The 13417-nt window shown below is 51.7% G+C and overlaps 4 protein-coding genes across 4 annotated transcripts; 1 reads left to right on the forward strand and 3 right to left on the reverse strand.

Annotated features, from left to right (window-relative positions):
* Window positions 1-167: 167 nt before the first annotated feature.
* NUU61_009871 (dopey family protein) lies at window positions 168-6107 on the reverse strand (the record flags this gene model as incomplete). Its single annotated transcript, XM_056660396.1, has 6 exons — window positions 168-1439; window positions 1499-2967; window positions 3033-3262; window positions 3433-5552; window positions 5825-5949; window positions 6017-6107. 6 exons carry the CDS (start codon window positions 6105-6107, stop codon window positions 168-170), a joined length of 5307 nt encoding a protein of 1768 aa, XP_056506894.1.
* A 280-nt stretch (window positions 6108-6387) lies between these two features.
* On the forward strand, window positions 6388-8530 carry NUU61_009872 (guanine nucleotide exchange factor MON1; the record flags this gene model as incomplete). The annotated part of the gene is made up of 4 exons (XM_056660397.1): window positions 6388-6997; window positions 7055-7911; window positions 7975-8156; window positions 8239-8530. Coding segments are annotated over 4 exons (1941 nt in total), but the record flags the coding sequence as incomplete, so codon positions are not given.
* Window positions 8531-8761: 231 nt separating this feature from the next.
* Window positions 8762-10636, reverse strand: NUU61_009873 (proline iminopeptidase; the record flags this gene model as incomplete). Its single annotated transcript, XM_056660398.1, has 9 exons — window positions 8762-9070; window positions 9153-9249; window positions 9304-9442; window positions 9509-9529; window positions 9588-9752; window positions 9809-9894; window positions 9959-10203; window positions 10281-10516; window positions 10594-10636. The coding sequence occupies 9 exons, from the start codon at window positions 10634-10636 to the stop codon at window positions 8762-8764; spliced, it is 1341 nt and encodes a 446-aa protein (XP_056506896.1).
* A 327-nt stretch (window positions 10637-10963) lies between these two features.
* On the reverse strand, window positions 10964-13114 carry NUU61_009874 (putative Kelch repeats protein; the record flags this gene model as incomplete). The annotated part of the gene is made up of 3 exons (XM_056660399.1): window positions 10964-12391; window positions 12454-12599; window positions 12670-13114. 3 exons carry the CDS (start codon window positions 13112-13114, stop codon window positions 10964-10966), a joined length of 2019 nt encoding a protein of 672 aa, XP_056506897.1.
* Window positions 13115-13417: the final 303 nt, after the last annotated feature.

Raw genomic sequence — 13417 nt, forward strand, 5'->3', positions numbered from 1 at the left:
TGAAGTTGAGGGGGGTGACGTTGACAAAGGGTGGTCCGGGCGGCGTCGGAACTGGGGTTGGAGGGTTTGTATAGAGGGAGGACAAGGACAATAACAATAACAAAGCAGTAACTCATATATATTCTGTACAGCTACAAACCAAAAAAAAAGCAATGAATATGATATGCCTAAGTATGATTCGCCATAGTACTCTCGTTGAATAAATCCGCCAACAGGTCATCGCGACAAACGGCAAGATCTGCGCTCTCCATGCCGTACGTCCTCTCATACACACGGATGCTCAGCCGGTCAAAGAATGGTCGGAGGACCTGCTCAACAATCTCGTCTTTGGCCATCTCCCGGATCTGGTCCGATATGAGCCACGGCCGCTTGAGGCCGTGGGAAACAGACTCACTGGGCTCTTCGGGAATCATCGGAGAGACCACCTCACGAGGCTTGAAGCTATGTGACACCTCATCAGCCAGTGCGACCGGTTCCCAGCGGTTGGGCGGGTAGACCGCATCGATAGTGTCGGTCACAAAGAGCCATTCGAGGAGCTGGAAGTCGTCTGGTGCGAGAACAAGCAGCGTGTCGAGCAACTTGCACCCCTGAAGCAGTGCGTAGGGATTGTACAGCTCGGACGGTGGGTTTTGGGGAACGGCCGAGAGGACTTCTTGTAGCTCGGCGTTGATCATAGGCCAGAACGGTGCCATGGCGGAAGGGGAGGTCTTGAGCGTGAGTGCGCGGACAACCATGAAGATTTCTGCCCGAGTTGCCGAGGAAGGAGACGACGAGCTAGTGGCAGGAAGCAGGTCTTCCAGCTTTCGAAGTAAAGCCGGAAGCTCACCCACAAAGTAATCATCGCTGGCAGACAGGATCAGCAGCGCGATGCGCCGCAGGTTGAGTTGCGCTTTACGATCTGCTTCCAGCCGGGCGGCGGAAGCCCCCACGCCGAACATAATCCCTGCTGTGCTGGGTGGCGGAAGGCGACCCAAGATCTCTGCCAGACGCTCCTTGTCGGCGAGAACCCACTGCCGGAGAAGATCCATCCAGTTGTCCTTGACCCAATCCACCTGCAATCCAAAGAAGCGAGGGTCGTTGAACGCGTCGGAGATGTCCTTCTTCCACATCTTCGCCGCTGCCGGCACTCTGGCCATTTGCTGGAGAAGCACCATAACATTGCGGCTGAGACTGTTCGGGAACAGACGCGAACGGATGAGCGGCCCGACAACGTTCGTCGACATTCCCGTGATGGCAGTGGTGATCCGGTCCGAGTCGCCCAGGGTCGTGATGAAGGACGGCATGGAAACCGCAAGAATGCTCAGGATGTCGTCGGGTCCAGTATGGGACACGGAAGTGCGATCATACTCGAAAGATGATCTCGCCAGGAGACCGGAATCTTGATTGAGTCCCAAGGGCTTGCTGGTGAACACAGCCGTGAGCAGTCGCAGTAGAACCTCCTATATTTCGCGCAGTTAATAAAATAACGAATCAAAAGAGAAAATATGGGACCACATACTCCGAGTTCCTTTCGCATGCGCCGGTCCTCGCCAAAGGTTGTGTGCTCCAGCTTTGCGCCCAAGATCGCAGCGAATTCAATCAGACGTGGCAGAATCTGCCGATGCGGGAAGGGGTTGCTAAGTACATCGCGTAAAAACGTCATGCAGTCGGTCCAAATCTCGTCGAGAACGTCATCATCCAGTGAGCGTGCATAGGTGACCAGGAAACTGGCGAGCTCGGATTCGGAAAGGTTAGAAGCCAGCGATGACTTGCGGCTGTGGTCCAAGGCACTCGGATTGGTGCGAGTATAGATTGCGTTGAAGATGGCGGGAATCGTAATCTTCGGCCGTGACCCATCAAGGGTATGAAGCAGGTTGAAAATAAGCGCTGCCGTCTCTGTGTCAGACTTAGTCCACAAATCCACCAGCGTCTCGAGACATTCAAGAGCCTCCGCAGTGAAAAAGTGCTCCAGGAGTCGGCGGGATCGGTTCCTCATCCGCAGTGACGTATACTGGAAGGACGCCATGGACTCAGAATCGGGAGCAGAGCCGCTTCGATCCCCTGCACCCCATTTCCAGATCGAGAAGCACAGACGCACAGCGTCTTGGAAGCAGAGAAGCACCGTCAATCGATTGTTGGCGGTATTGGGACGTCCCTGGTTGCCTTCTGAATGGAAAACTCCCGACACCATGTTTCCAAAAAAGCCCTGTGCTTGGTCCACGGGGCTTTTGACTGCTGGTGCATTGGCCTCTTCTAGAAGGAGGCGCTCGTGGGCATTCGCAATGCAAGTTTCGAGGCCGGTAAGCAATGTGATAGTCACATGCTCAGAACGGTCTTGCGGCCAGTCTTCTGTCTGCTGGAAAGCGAGCTGGAGCCTCCCGTAGGACAGGCGGATTTCCCTGCAGAAGCATTCCACCAGCATCAAAAGAATCTGGAAAATTGAGCCAGAGTAGAGAGGGAGCACTTCACAAAGTAGCCCGATCCACTTGTCCACAATTTCCCTGGATTTTGGTGAACTGATTCCTTTAAGAAGACAGTCCAAAAGCCGCTCTGGAGGCTGGGGCAGCTGATGCAAGGAAGATGCCCTGTCTGCTCTATCACTGGTGAAAGATAGAATCGATGGGCTTGTCAACCGATCACGAGAAGCTGCTCGCTGATGCTTCGGTCGAGGCGGTTGTGGTGGTAAGTATGCTTGCGCGAACCGCACCTTCAGTGCTGCGAGAAGTGCATCAATGATGGCTCCCTGGATTACAACGCTGCCACCCTCATCAGCTGCCACGAGGAGTCTGTCCACGAGGAAATCATCAATGCCAGTTTCTGCCAAATATTCCGACCCCGGGCCGAGGAGAAGTTGTCGCATCAGATGAAGAGTATCTTTCTGCAATCGCTCTCCCTCCGGACTAATCTTCGTACAGCTTGGTGCTTTGTTGACAATATGAAGCGAGGAATCAAAAATAGCAGAATGAAGGGTTTTCATATCCACATCGTCTGTTATCCACCAGATACCGATTAGCGACTGACAGGCTCAATTGATACATGGCGAGCAGACTAACCTTCGGATTTTGATGTATCTGGTCGCCTTTCTGTTTGTCCTAACGTATGGTTGAGAAGGGTAATCCATCCGCTGTGGGAAAGCGAGGAGATAATATTCGAGGCTGTTCGTAGCAGATAATTGCACTCCTTGTAATCGTCTGGGGAGATGGCCTGGATGCCGTCTACTGTGTCACTAGGAGCATCACGCTCGAATAACTCCTCGAGTTTTGAAACGACGACAAGAAGAACCCTGGTAAAATGTCAGCTTTAATGACGTTCGCTCAAGTGCTTCAACAAAAATATTACCTGTGGATGGATGAAAGGTCTTGAAGCCAGCGCTGAACACTTTCGGAAACATCGCTCGGCTCTTGGGATAGGAGATCAAGCACAATAAAAAGAGGGCGCTCAAGCATTGAGCACTGATAAGAGAATAAAGTCCCTCCAAGTTCGAATACTTGCTTCGGGGGTTGCTCATGCGTGTTGTGATGGCTGTGATTCCAAAGGACATAGAACCGCTCGGCTTGTTCCTCGGAGGAGAGATGACCTGACTTTGCCAGGGACGTGTTGACCATCAAAGACGTTATAGATGCTTCAACAAGGTGATCAACCCAAGAAATTGAATGCAAAAGCCATAAGCAGCGAATGGCTTCAACATGGAACTTGGGACTGAGCGGAGACAAATATTGCCAAAGCCGATCAACAAGCGTGGGGATGAGATCGCATGTATCCTCGTAACTGAGATAGAAACCGGGAGTCTGAACGAAAAACAGGCTCGCCACTGCGGACGTGATAGTGGAGGTCACCGCGAAGACAGCAGTCGTCGGTTTGTCCTGTCCTACATCCAGTCGCCGAGAAATGGCCTCGTACAACCGTCTATCTCGAAGAATCCGCGACTTGGGAAGTTTCCTGAGTAATGTCACAAGGAGATCGAGTTTTTCATGAAGCGATGAGGTGTCATCACGGCTTTCCAGCGCGGCAATGGTCAATTCGTGGGCTTCTCGAATCATCATCTCGCTCAGATGTCTGAAAGCGAATGGCAGAGGTGGTAGGTCAAGGCTGTTCTTGCTATGCTCATAGAAACGATGGATCTTCTTCAATATATCAGTACTCTTAGCCTTTCCATCTCCGGCGACGGCCTTTTCGGAGCTCGTCTTTTTCGAAAATGCTCTTTCAGTGAGCAGGCCAGTTACAGACTTCAGCACGTTGTTCAATTCACTGGACACAGTCCGCTTTTTGGCAATATTCTCGGACGACTGTCCCTGGGATGATGAAATTTCTCTCATCTTGACGAGGGCGGATAATGCCAGCAGAGGAATATGAACTTGAAGCATCTCTTCTTCCCGCACATTGAAGTTCTCAAGTATGAACCACGCAAGGGTCAAGTTGTGCAAGATTCGGTCATCGTTGCGGTTTATATCACTGAAGCGGAAATCAACCAGGCCCAGAAGCTCCGAGAATATTACTCCACTCTCGACCCCGTCAAAGAAGGCGCTCGCGCTGCGAAAGACCTCCTCAAAGTGACTCGTGGGGGCTTCTTTTTCAAATGCTTGAACACTGCGCATGGTGGGTAGGAAGACCGCGGGGACGATATATCCACCAATCTCCCAGCGATCCATCAAGGATAACGATATCCGGAATGGCTTTGTTCTCTCTGTTGGGACACTTGGCGCGTGTTTGATCATTTCCAGTAACCCGGTAACCAACGGCTGCAAACCCACACGGCTGAAATATTGTGTTTGCGAATGGTCCTTCCCATCGACTAGCGAAGATCGAGCGGCGTCTGACGAAAATTTTCGTTGATCTAGTGAAGGACGATCGTTGGCAGGTTCCGGCCCAAGCATCCATGCCCATAGCCGGCGGTTCAAGCTCATATCTCGCCGGGTGACTACGCCCACCGCCGCAATGATCAATGTTTGAAGGTCGCTGTCCACAATTTTGGACCGCAAAACCGGAGAGTTAAGAGGCAGATGGGTGGCAAGCAAATCGAGAAAGTTGCGCTGAACCAGGACTTGGTCGTCAGACAAGCCTGTTGCAAAGCACCGAATTAGCAGGCCAGGCTCCGGTAGGATGACGGAGTCTGCGGCTGCTAGCAATTCAGATGAAGCCTGGCTGTCGCTCGTTTCGGCTGCGCTTGGGCGGTCCGCAATGCCAAGTCTCGGGAGACAGCGATTCAGATACGCCAGGACACCAAGCCGCCGGCTGGGGTTGGTGATGGACGCGAGAAAAAGACATTGCCAGAAGTATTGTCCAGAAGCCTCTGTCCCGGATGTCTTCTGTATCTCAAGGCACCCGGCAGCACTGCGCAGCTTGTTGATTGTACGAAGCGTCGGCTCAAAATCATCGCTCGTTTCTTCTTCGAGACCCGGAAGTAGTGCTAAGAGAGTTGCTTTCAAGGCTGGGCGGATGGCTCGCGGTTCCAGATCAACAATATATCCCTCCACCAGCGACAGAAACAGTGGGCGAACGGTAAGCGAGGCAAAGGTCAAGGTGGGTGCCAGACCAGGCAGATACAATGGCAAGTCGTGCGACAGTCCCTCGTGCTGGTTATGAAGCCCGTCAGCGGTCAACTCTCGCGGCTCTTTTGTTTTGATAAAAGCCACACACCTTTATAAGCCCAAATATGTATGTATATACCTCGAGGGCCTTTTGGTGTACGCCTGATGGCAACGAGGGGTTCATGCATTGCGCGAGCCGCTTTGCAACGACCACCTTATGGGGAACGATTGGTTGATCGGGCGGATGTGTTTGGAGCGCCTGGTAACGCTGGGATCAGTAATGACACCCAAAGCAAGCCCTTGTAGAAAAGACTCACCTTTAGAAGGCGACTGAGGAAGGAGATATAGTCGGCCCATTCCTGTAGAGCATTGTCGAACAGCGACAACGCTCGCTCGACGCTGGAGGCATATCGGCGGTAATTCTTGTCTTTCTTCAGAGAACCTGTATTCGGCAGACAAAATTAGACACAGCGCCACTTCTTTGCGGAGTTTTCAGAGAGGGCGCAGACCATCTTTTCCCTGTAGGCGGGTGCGCGTCAGGGAGCTCTCGGAGCTTGCGGGGGAGTTCGACCTCGGAAAGGCACTGGAATCAAGGCTCATGGTGCCAATGTCTGACGTCGAATTGATGAGAATGTTGCGGACTGCCCTCCTTCATATTTAGCACATTGAGCACGACCCTGTTGGAGGGGGAGTTGGGGGTTGAAACTGATCCAAAGGGCCACGCACGCAGTCGATTGTTTTGTCCGCCTTGGGAGCTTCGGCTGTCCGATCGACGTCAGCGACCGACCACTTTCTTGGATGACACACTGAGCTCAAAGCTCCAGGGATTCCGTGATCTTTGAATTTATTGATTATTACCATGCGCTATCTATAAACCAGTTCCCCGCGACCTGCGACTGCGACAAAGCGCATGCCCGCAGCGGGGATGAATCCACACCAACGCGATAACCGGGACGGGCCTGCCCATGAGCACTCAGAGACCCTGGCTGGCTCAAACTTGCCGAATGCTGATCGCAGTGCCAGTCCAGAGGGAGAACGGCCGCCTCTGCCCCCGCGACCAAATACACTCAGCCTGTTGGACGATGAACCGGCGTCGCGAACAACCCTGCAGGCGGAGGCCACGACGGCCCTTTCGCGAACGGATATCGGTACTCAGTCACCAGGAAGAGGGGGAAGCGCACAGCCCGCATTGGCTGTCCGTGGTCTTCCTCGAGTATTGAGAGCACAGGCAAGCCTCAGCCAGCTGGCAAGCCCGCGGGGAAGCGAAGCAGGCGACACGGCAAGTATCCGCAGTTCAGTCCAAGGTGGCGATGCGGGGGATATGGAAGCCTTCTTCAAAGATTTTGTTGCGACAGCTCCTGGGCAACATGAGCAAGAGGTCACGAGCCTACTCCATTTTCCTGAATTCCCCGCCGATGATGTGGACGACGATGGGTTTTTGAGCGAGTTTGAACCTGTCGGCGAGCTGGATGAAGATGAAGGAGATGAAGGTATGAGTCGTACAAGGAAAAACTCTCTACTCTCGGTGCGAGACTGACCTGCGGCAGAACTGCTCCTCCAACGGTTGAAGGCCAAACAAAAGCACTATCTCATTCTGTCTGCTGCCGGCAAGCCCATCTGGTCACGGCACGGAGACAGTGGGTTGATCTCTAGCTATGTCGGGGTGGTCCAGACTATCATATCTTTCTATGAAGATGCAGATGATCGCCTGCGGAGCTTCTCTGCTGGAGATACCAAGTTTGTGATCGTGACTCGCGGTTCTTTGCACATGGTTGCAATTAGCCGCATGATAGAGAGCGAGAACCAACTGCGACTTCAACTTGAAGCATTGTATATGCAAATCTTATCGACCTTGACCCTTCCATCCCTGACCCATCTTTTCTCCGTCCGGCCTTCCACTGATCTGAAACGACCTCTGCAAGGATCAGAGACTCTTCTTTCTTCCTTAGCGGACAGCTTCACACGAGGATCACCATCTACGCTGCTGTCAGCATTGGAGTGTCTGCGAATCCGCAAACAACACCGGCAAGCTATTAACAATGCGCTCTTGAAGACGAAAGCCAGTTCCCTACTATATGGGTTGGTGGTGGCTGGTGGGCGACTTGTCAGCGTTGTCCGGCCGAGAAAGCACTCACTTCACCCGGGCGACCTACAACTTCTATTCAACATGATCTTCGAAGCTGAAGGAGTCAAGGCCGGGGGCGGAGAGAGTTGGATCCCCGTTTGCCTGCCTGGCTTCAACAGTAGCGGCTATCTATACATGTATGTCAGCTTCCTCGATCTTCGAGGCGATGTCGACGACAACGAAGAGATCACCAAGGACGAATCCGTCGCCATCATCCTCATTAGCCCGGACAAAGAAAGCTTCTTTGATATGCAGGAAATGCGCGATTCGCTAGTCGAGGTGAGTACCATCGAGCAACCAAGTCTCTCCACGATAATTAATCTGACATTACTGGCACGGCAGCAAATGGAGAGAACCGGCAGTCTTAAGGTAATCAAAGAGGCCATTGACGCGGGTCGACCCACAACGACCGACATCGTGCCTGGGACGGTGCTCCATCATTTCCTGTATAAATCGCGTGCCAACGTGCAATTCACCATGTCATCCTATGCTCCCGAGTTCTCTTCAATTTCTCGTCGACGAAGGTTGGTCATCCTAAGAACATAGGGGGGGGAAGTCATTTCTAAGTATGACTACGCTGGCAGAGAGATCTGACATTGTTTCTAGGCTGATGTCTATATACAACAACCTTCATGCAAGCATCCATACCAAGAACACCCATGTCAAAGTTTACCATTGTGTCTCTCGGTCCGCCAGCTCGTTCGCATGGGTGACTCCAGTATTCGAACTGTACTGCGTCGCCGAACCGAACACGAACCGAAACGCGCTGGCGCAGAGTGCTAGCAAAGTTGCTCAGTGGGTGCAGCGGGAGGAAGAGAGACTATTTATCATCGGCGGTGCGGTATGTATCACCAGTTCTTTTTGGTTTGGTATTGAGTGCCAGAAACCTGAAAGCTAATGATGGGGCCACAGATTTTCTGATCACCACACAACCCCCGAGACTTCTTGATTGCTTTTTTTTTTCACTTTTATTATACCCAATACTGCGTCAATGATAGACTCTATACACTGATGGTGTTGTACTATAGCAAGCCGAATCCGCCATGATTCCCAATAGTGTTGGCACGGTTCCTGGATAGATTTTCTTGGGCTTATTCGAAATTGAGTCTCCAGCTGTCTAGTAGTGCAGCTAATCGATTGAATCATCCCGGAGGTTGAAGAGCTGGCGCATGACCTCGCCCGACCTGCTGCGCAGCGCATCATGGTACATGGTGTTGGTGATGAACTGCTTGGTGCCCTTGATCTTGACGGCAGTGCTGGACGCCAGATCGAAATGGACATACATGTCGTCGATGTAGGTTGCCGCATATACGGGCACTTCGTTTTTGGCCAGCTGGGCCTCGTCATAGAGCGCGGGCCAGTCGATGTTGGCGAGAATGGCTGCCGTCTCTTGGACTTGTTTGAGCTCCGAGTAAGAGTCAAACATGTCTTTGTAGACCTATAGAAACATATACGATATAAAATTAGTTGCGGTCCCCTGATACTGTATCTAGGGGGCAGTATGCAAGCCTGCCGCTTACCATTTCTCCGGTAAAGTAGATCTCAGGTTGCGATTCGTCGATTTGGAAGATCGGGTTGGCGGCGCGCAGCCTGTCCGCAGACCACAGTGATGGTTGTCTATATTTTTTGTTAGCTATATCTTAGAACCCAAAAGAGGCGCCGTATGCTCACCTTTGACAATAAATGGCCTCGTGCAAAATAGCATAGATGATATTCTTGTCCATGCCGCCGTTGCTGTCAACTACAGACAAGGTCGGGAGGGTGAGAGAACCAAATATCTCCAAGTCGTTCCATACTCGTAGCACGATATCTGTAGCCCAGCAAGTTAGAAACGCTCTTCGTGTCAGCAACTATATGGAGAGAGATGCATATTCACCATGCAAAGAATCGAGACCACCTATGTTGTGTTAGAGCCACCACATGCATATACCGAACAAGGTCCAAAGGTCTCTTACCATGGAAGCCGAACAAGATTCCAAACTGTTGGAAACGAGATGGGGTCAACCATCCCGAAGACAAGGCAATCTTGTTTTCTGCCAAGTAGCGCATAATCTTCTTGACGCGGTCCACGTCCTCGGGGAATTTGGCATAGTACGCCCGGTTTCTCTGCTCAACCTTCTCTGGTATTGAATTAGAAATCGCCCGAGGAATTTCAAGGAAAATCCAGTCTACGCACCATAGGTTCGCGAGTAGACGGGGTCCGGGCCATTAACAAGGGGAGGCAATCCACCACACAAGAAAGCCTCGTTCAGTCCCTCCGGGCTTCAATGGGAGTACAGAAATTAGCAAAATAAGACATCGATGATATCCGGGTATTAACACATACAACTTCGACAAATAAGTCACCGCGCAGAACCCACCAAAGCTCTGGCCGATGATACTCCATTTGCGCTGGTTTTCGGGATAGTCCTCGGTCAAGAAACGACGAATCGCTTCGCAGTCACGAACAATGCTGTCCGCGCGGAAGTTCTTGAGATACTCGGCCTGTTTGATCGCATTTCCGTGGCGAGCAAGGGTTGCTGCCGTGATGGTAGAACTCAAGCCTGTGCCACGTTGGTCCAGAAAAAGAACCTATAAATCTAAATCAGAAACCGAATTCCGGACAGAATTCTTCTCATACAAGACTTTTGGATGATGCAGTCACCTACCTGGTACCCTTTGTTGAGCGCCAGCTCAACCCAGCCGTAATTCTGCGGGGCACCGCATCCAAAGCCCGGGCCGCCTTGAAGATAGACCAGCCAAGGAAGCTTGGTTTCTTCCTTGGTGGGCTCGACGGGTTTATTCAGACGACTCACGCTGCGAGCAAAAAGTCGCAATGTGCCATCATTGGGCTTACTGTAGTCGACGGGCACGTCGAAGAAGAGCTCCGCGACCCGGAGCTTTCCTGGACTCGAGTCAGCCTCATCTCTAATCTTGGGTTGATTTGTCGCGTCATCGCGTATATAATTCAACCAGACGTACCCGGTACGTTGTGGAATCGGCGATCAATCAGTTTCGCAGCCATTGCTGAGGATGTTGGGGTTCAAGAAGGTTCACGATAAAGGGGATGCGGAGAACCACATTTATACCACTCACCGTCTCTTGCAGTCTGCGTTTTATTATCTTTGCATGTAAGACATCAAGATATCAAGACATTAAGACATTTTACTTTTACACAAAACTAGACACTGGTTAATTGTGTTAATTTTTTAGGCTTAAACTCCAACATATCAGTCTTATAATATGCCTCTCTCACCATATCCATGGACATATCGCTAGCATCGGTATCTCCCAATGCTAAGCTTACATTGAATTTTTGAAGCATAAATCATGACTATCTATGTCGAGGTGATCATCGGCGACGGCCAGCTCCTCCCACATTCTCAGCTCGGTCTGCCATGCTGACGACCTCTCCAATGCCCGCGGCTTCTTGTTCGTCCTCGAGGGCCATGATCTCCTCGCGGCTGTCCCACCACTTTTCTTCCGCCATGTCAAAGGCTGCCTTTCGCAATTCCTTGATCGTCTTTTCGGCGGACTGCTCTCTCTGTCTCATGGTGTCAATCAAGACCTTCTGCCACTCTTCCGAAGTACGAGTGAAGAATTCCCGAAGGCTCTCAAATGGACGTGGGAGAGGTTTGCTGTCATCCACAGGTTCTGTCTCTTGCTCCTCTACCTCAAGTTGCTCCATCTCCTTGGTCACCGACGGCACCGTCATATCTGTTGGAGCAGGTGAAGAGGTGTCAAGAGACATAGCATCTTCTTCTTCTTCATCGTCCTCCATTCCTTCTTCGTCGTCCTCCATCTCTTCATCACTGTCTTCATCCTCCATCATAAGATTCCAGTTCTCGGGCTCCCTATAGAAAATCTCCTTGACGCCGTCGAGTTTGACCAGATCAATGGAGTACATGTCGTCGAAGGTGAATTCTCGGTCTCCCTTCTCGAACGTGCCACCATAGACGAAAAGCGTGTCATCCTGCACCGCGAGTTGGGCATTAAACCGCCTATGGGGCATCTCAAAGCGAACCACAGCCGGTTTAGTGGGCTCCACAGGCTCCTCGACTTGTGGCGTGCTTGATTGCAGGTCCTCGTCTTCATCATCGCCGCAGATTCCACCCTTGGCTTCCAGAGCCTTCAGATTATTCAGCAGCTCCTCCTCATCCGCCTTGGTTCGGTCGCGAGACTTCATGGCCTGGTTTGCCTGCTGTTTCTTGCCCGGCGCACGGGGCCGGCGCAAACTCAAGGGGAAAAAGCGGTTCCTGTCGGTGTTCCAGGCAAAGAGAGTGTCGAAGAACTCGCTATCAATTCCCTCTTCGCTCAGCTCCACATCGTGAACACCACCGAACATAATCCCTCGTCCTTTGTGGTACGCCATGGTAGTGCCAGCACGCGCCGGGTTGGGCGTATTGGCGGGCTTCTTTCTTCGCTCCCAGCGGACGGCAGGGCCCGCTGAAGCCGCTGCATCAGATTCAGGTGGGGTAATTCTGAGAAACCAAGTATCTTGGTGGACCATGGGTCGGAGGGTCATTTTTTGAGGACCACCCTTCACCTGCTTGCCCCCTACGCTGACGGAGGCCTTGACTCGCGAATATCCGCCATACAAAACGGCACCCGTCTCATGGGGCAGCAGACTGAATGACGAGCGCGGATCCGGCTTTTGTGATGCAATAGTCAACGTCGGGTTGAACCAGGTGTATCTCTGGCAATCGTAGATCCACAAGTCCTGTAGGTACTTGGTCTGTTGCGAGGTATCTTGGAAACCACCAAACAAGATAATGTAATTCTATCTCGTAATTCAGCTTGTGTACGCCGGGAAAGAAATAAAACATTGATGGGTGAGGATACCTTGTAATAAGTCATTCGATGGCCACTTCTAGCGGGTGGTCCCTTTCCTTTGGTCTCAAGGCGAGTCCACTCTCTGGTGGCCGGATCCAAGTGCCAGAAGTCATTGTAGTGATAGAAGGTGCCTTGTTTCGGCGATGAAAACTCCCCTGTGGTGCATGGTTAGTTCCCGCCTGGATTATATTCATGGATTTCCAATGATTGTGGTGATCATCTAACCTCCGAACAAGTATATACCACCGGTATTCCCACCCCGGCACCAGGCATGACCACTTCGAGGAAGTGGACTGTTAGGGCTAGTCACCTCCCTCCACTCACCCCGATCAATCAGGTAGACAAAGAGGTTATTGAAAAACGTAGCATGAGTCCCGTCAAAGTACTCGCCTCCAAAGAGCAGCAGCTCATTCCGGTTTGATGGAGACGCCAGCACCGCCGCCGATGACCGCGGCTTTGGTGGCTCCGAGACCACCTCGGTGACCTTCAAGAATTTGGTCTGCTCTTCGGCGTACTGGGCAAGAATGGCGTCCAGGTCCGCATCTTCGACGTCGCTGTCTGCATCTTTGCCCTTGGTCTTGGTGCGTTTTTCCTTCTGCGCGGTCTTCTTGGACTGCTTGGCCGCGACACGCTCTTTGTGCTCGGCGGTCTTCTTGTTTTTCTTGCCCATCTTGCGTGGATGTTGTCCTCTATGGTGGTTTTCTTGTTTCCTGGTCTTCGCAAATCGCGGGGCATAAAAAAAATATCTGGTCTCCACACGGCGATGCCCCTCTTATCTACACAGTCCGATGCTTGGATCGGACCCCCCATACGATGCAGATGAGGATACGACGAAGAGATGAAGAGATGAAATCAATTCATAGCAAAGCATGTATTTTTTATATTTTTATTATTTATTTTTACAAACAGTTGTGTCGAACGCAACCATCAGTCGAACCACTGTAGATCCGACTTGGCCGCTCACGTGACAGAC

This window comes from Penicillium alfredii (assembly GCF_028826965.1).
Source record: "Penicillium alfredii strain IBT 34128 chromosome Unknown utg000012l_segment0_segment0, whole genome shotgun sequence".
NCBI lineage: Eukaryota > Fungi > Ascomycota > Eurotiomycetes > Eurotiales > Aspergillaceae > Penicillium > Penicillium alfredii.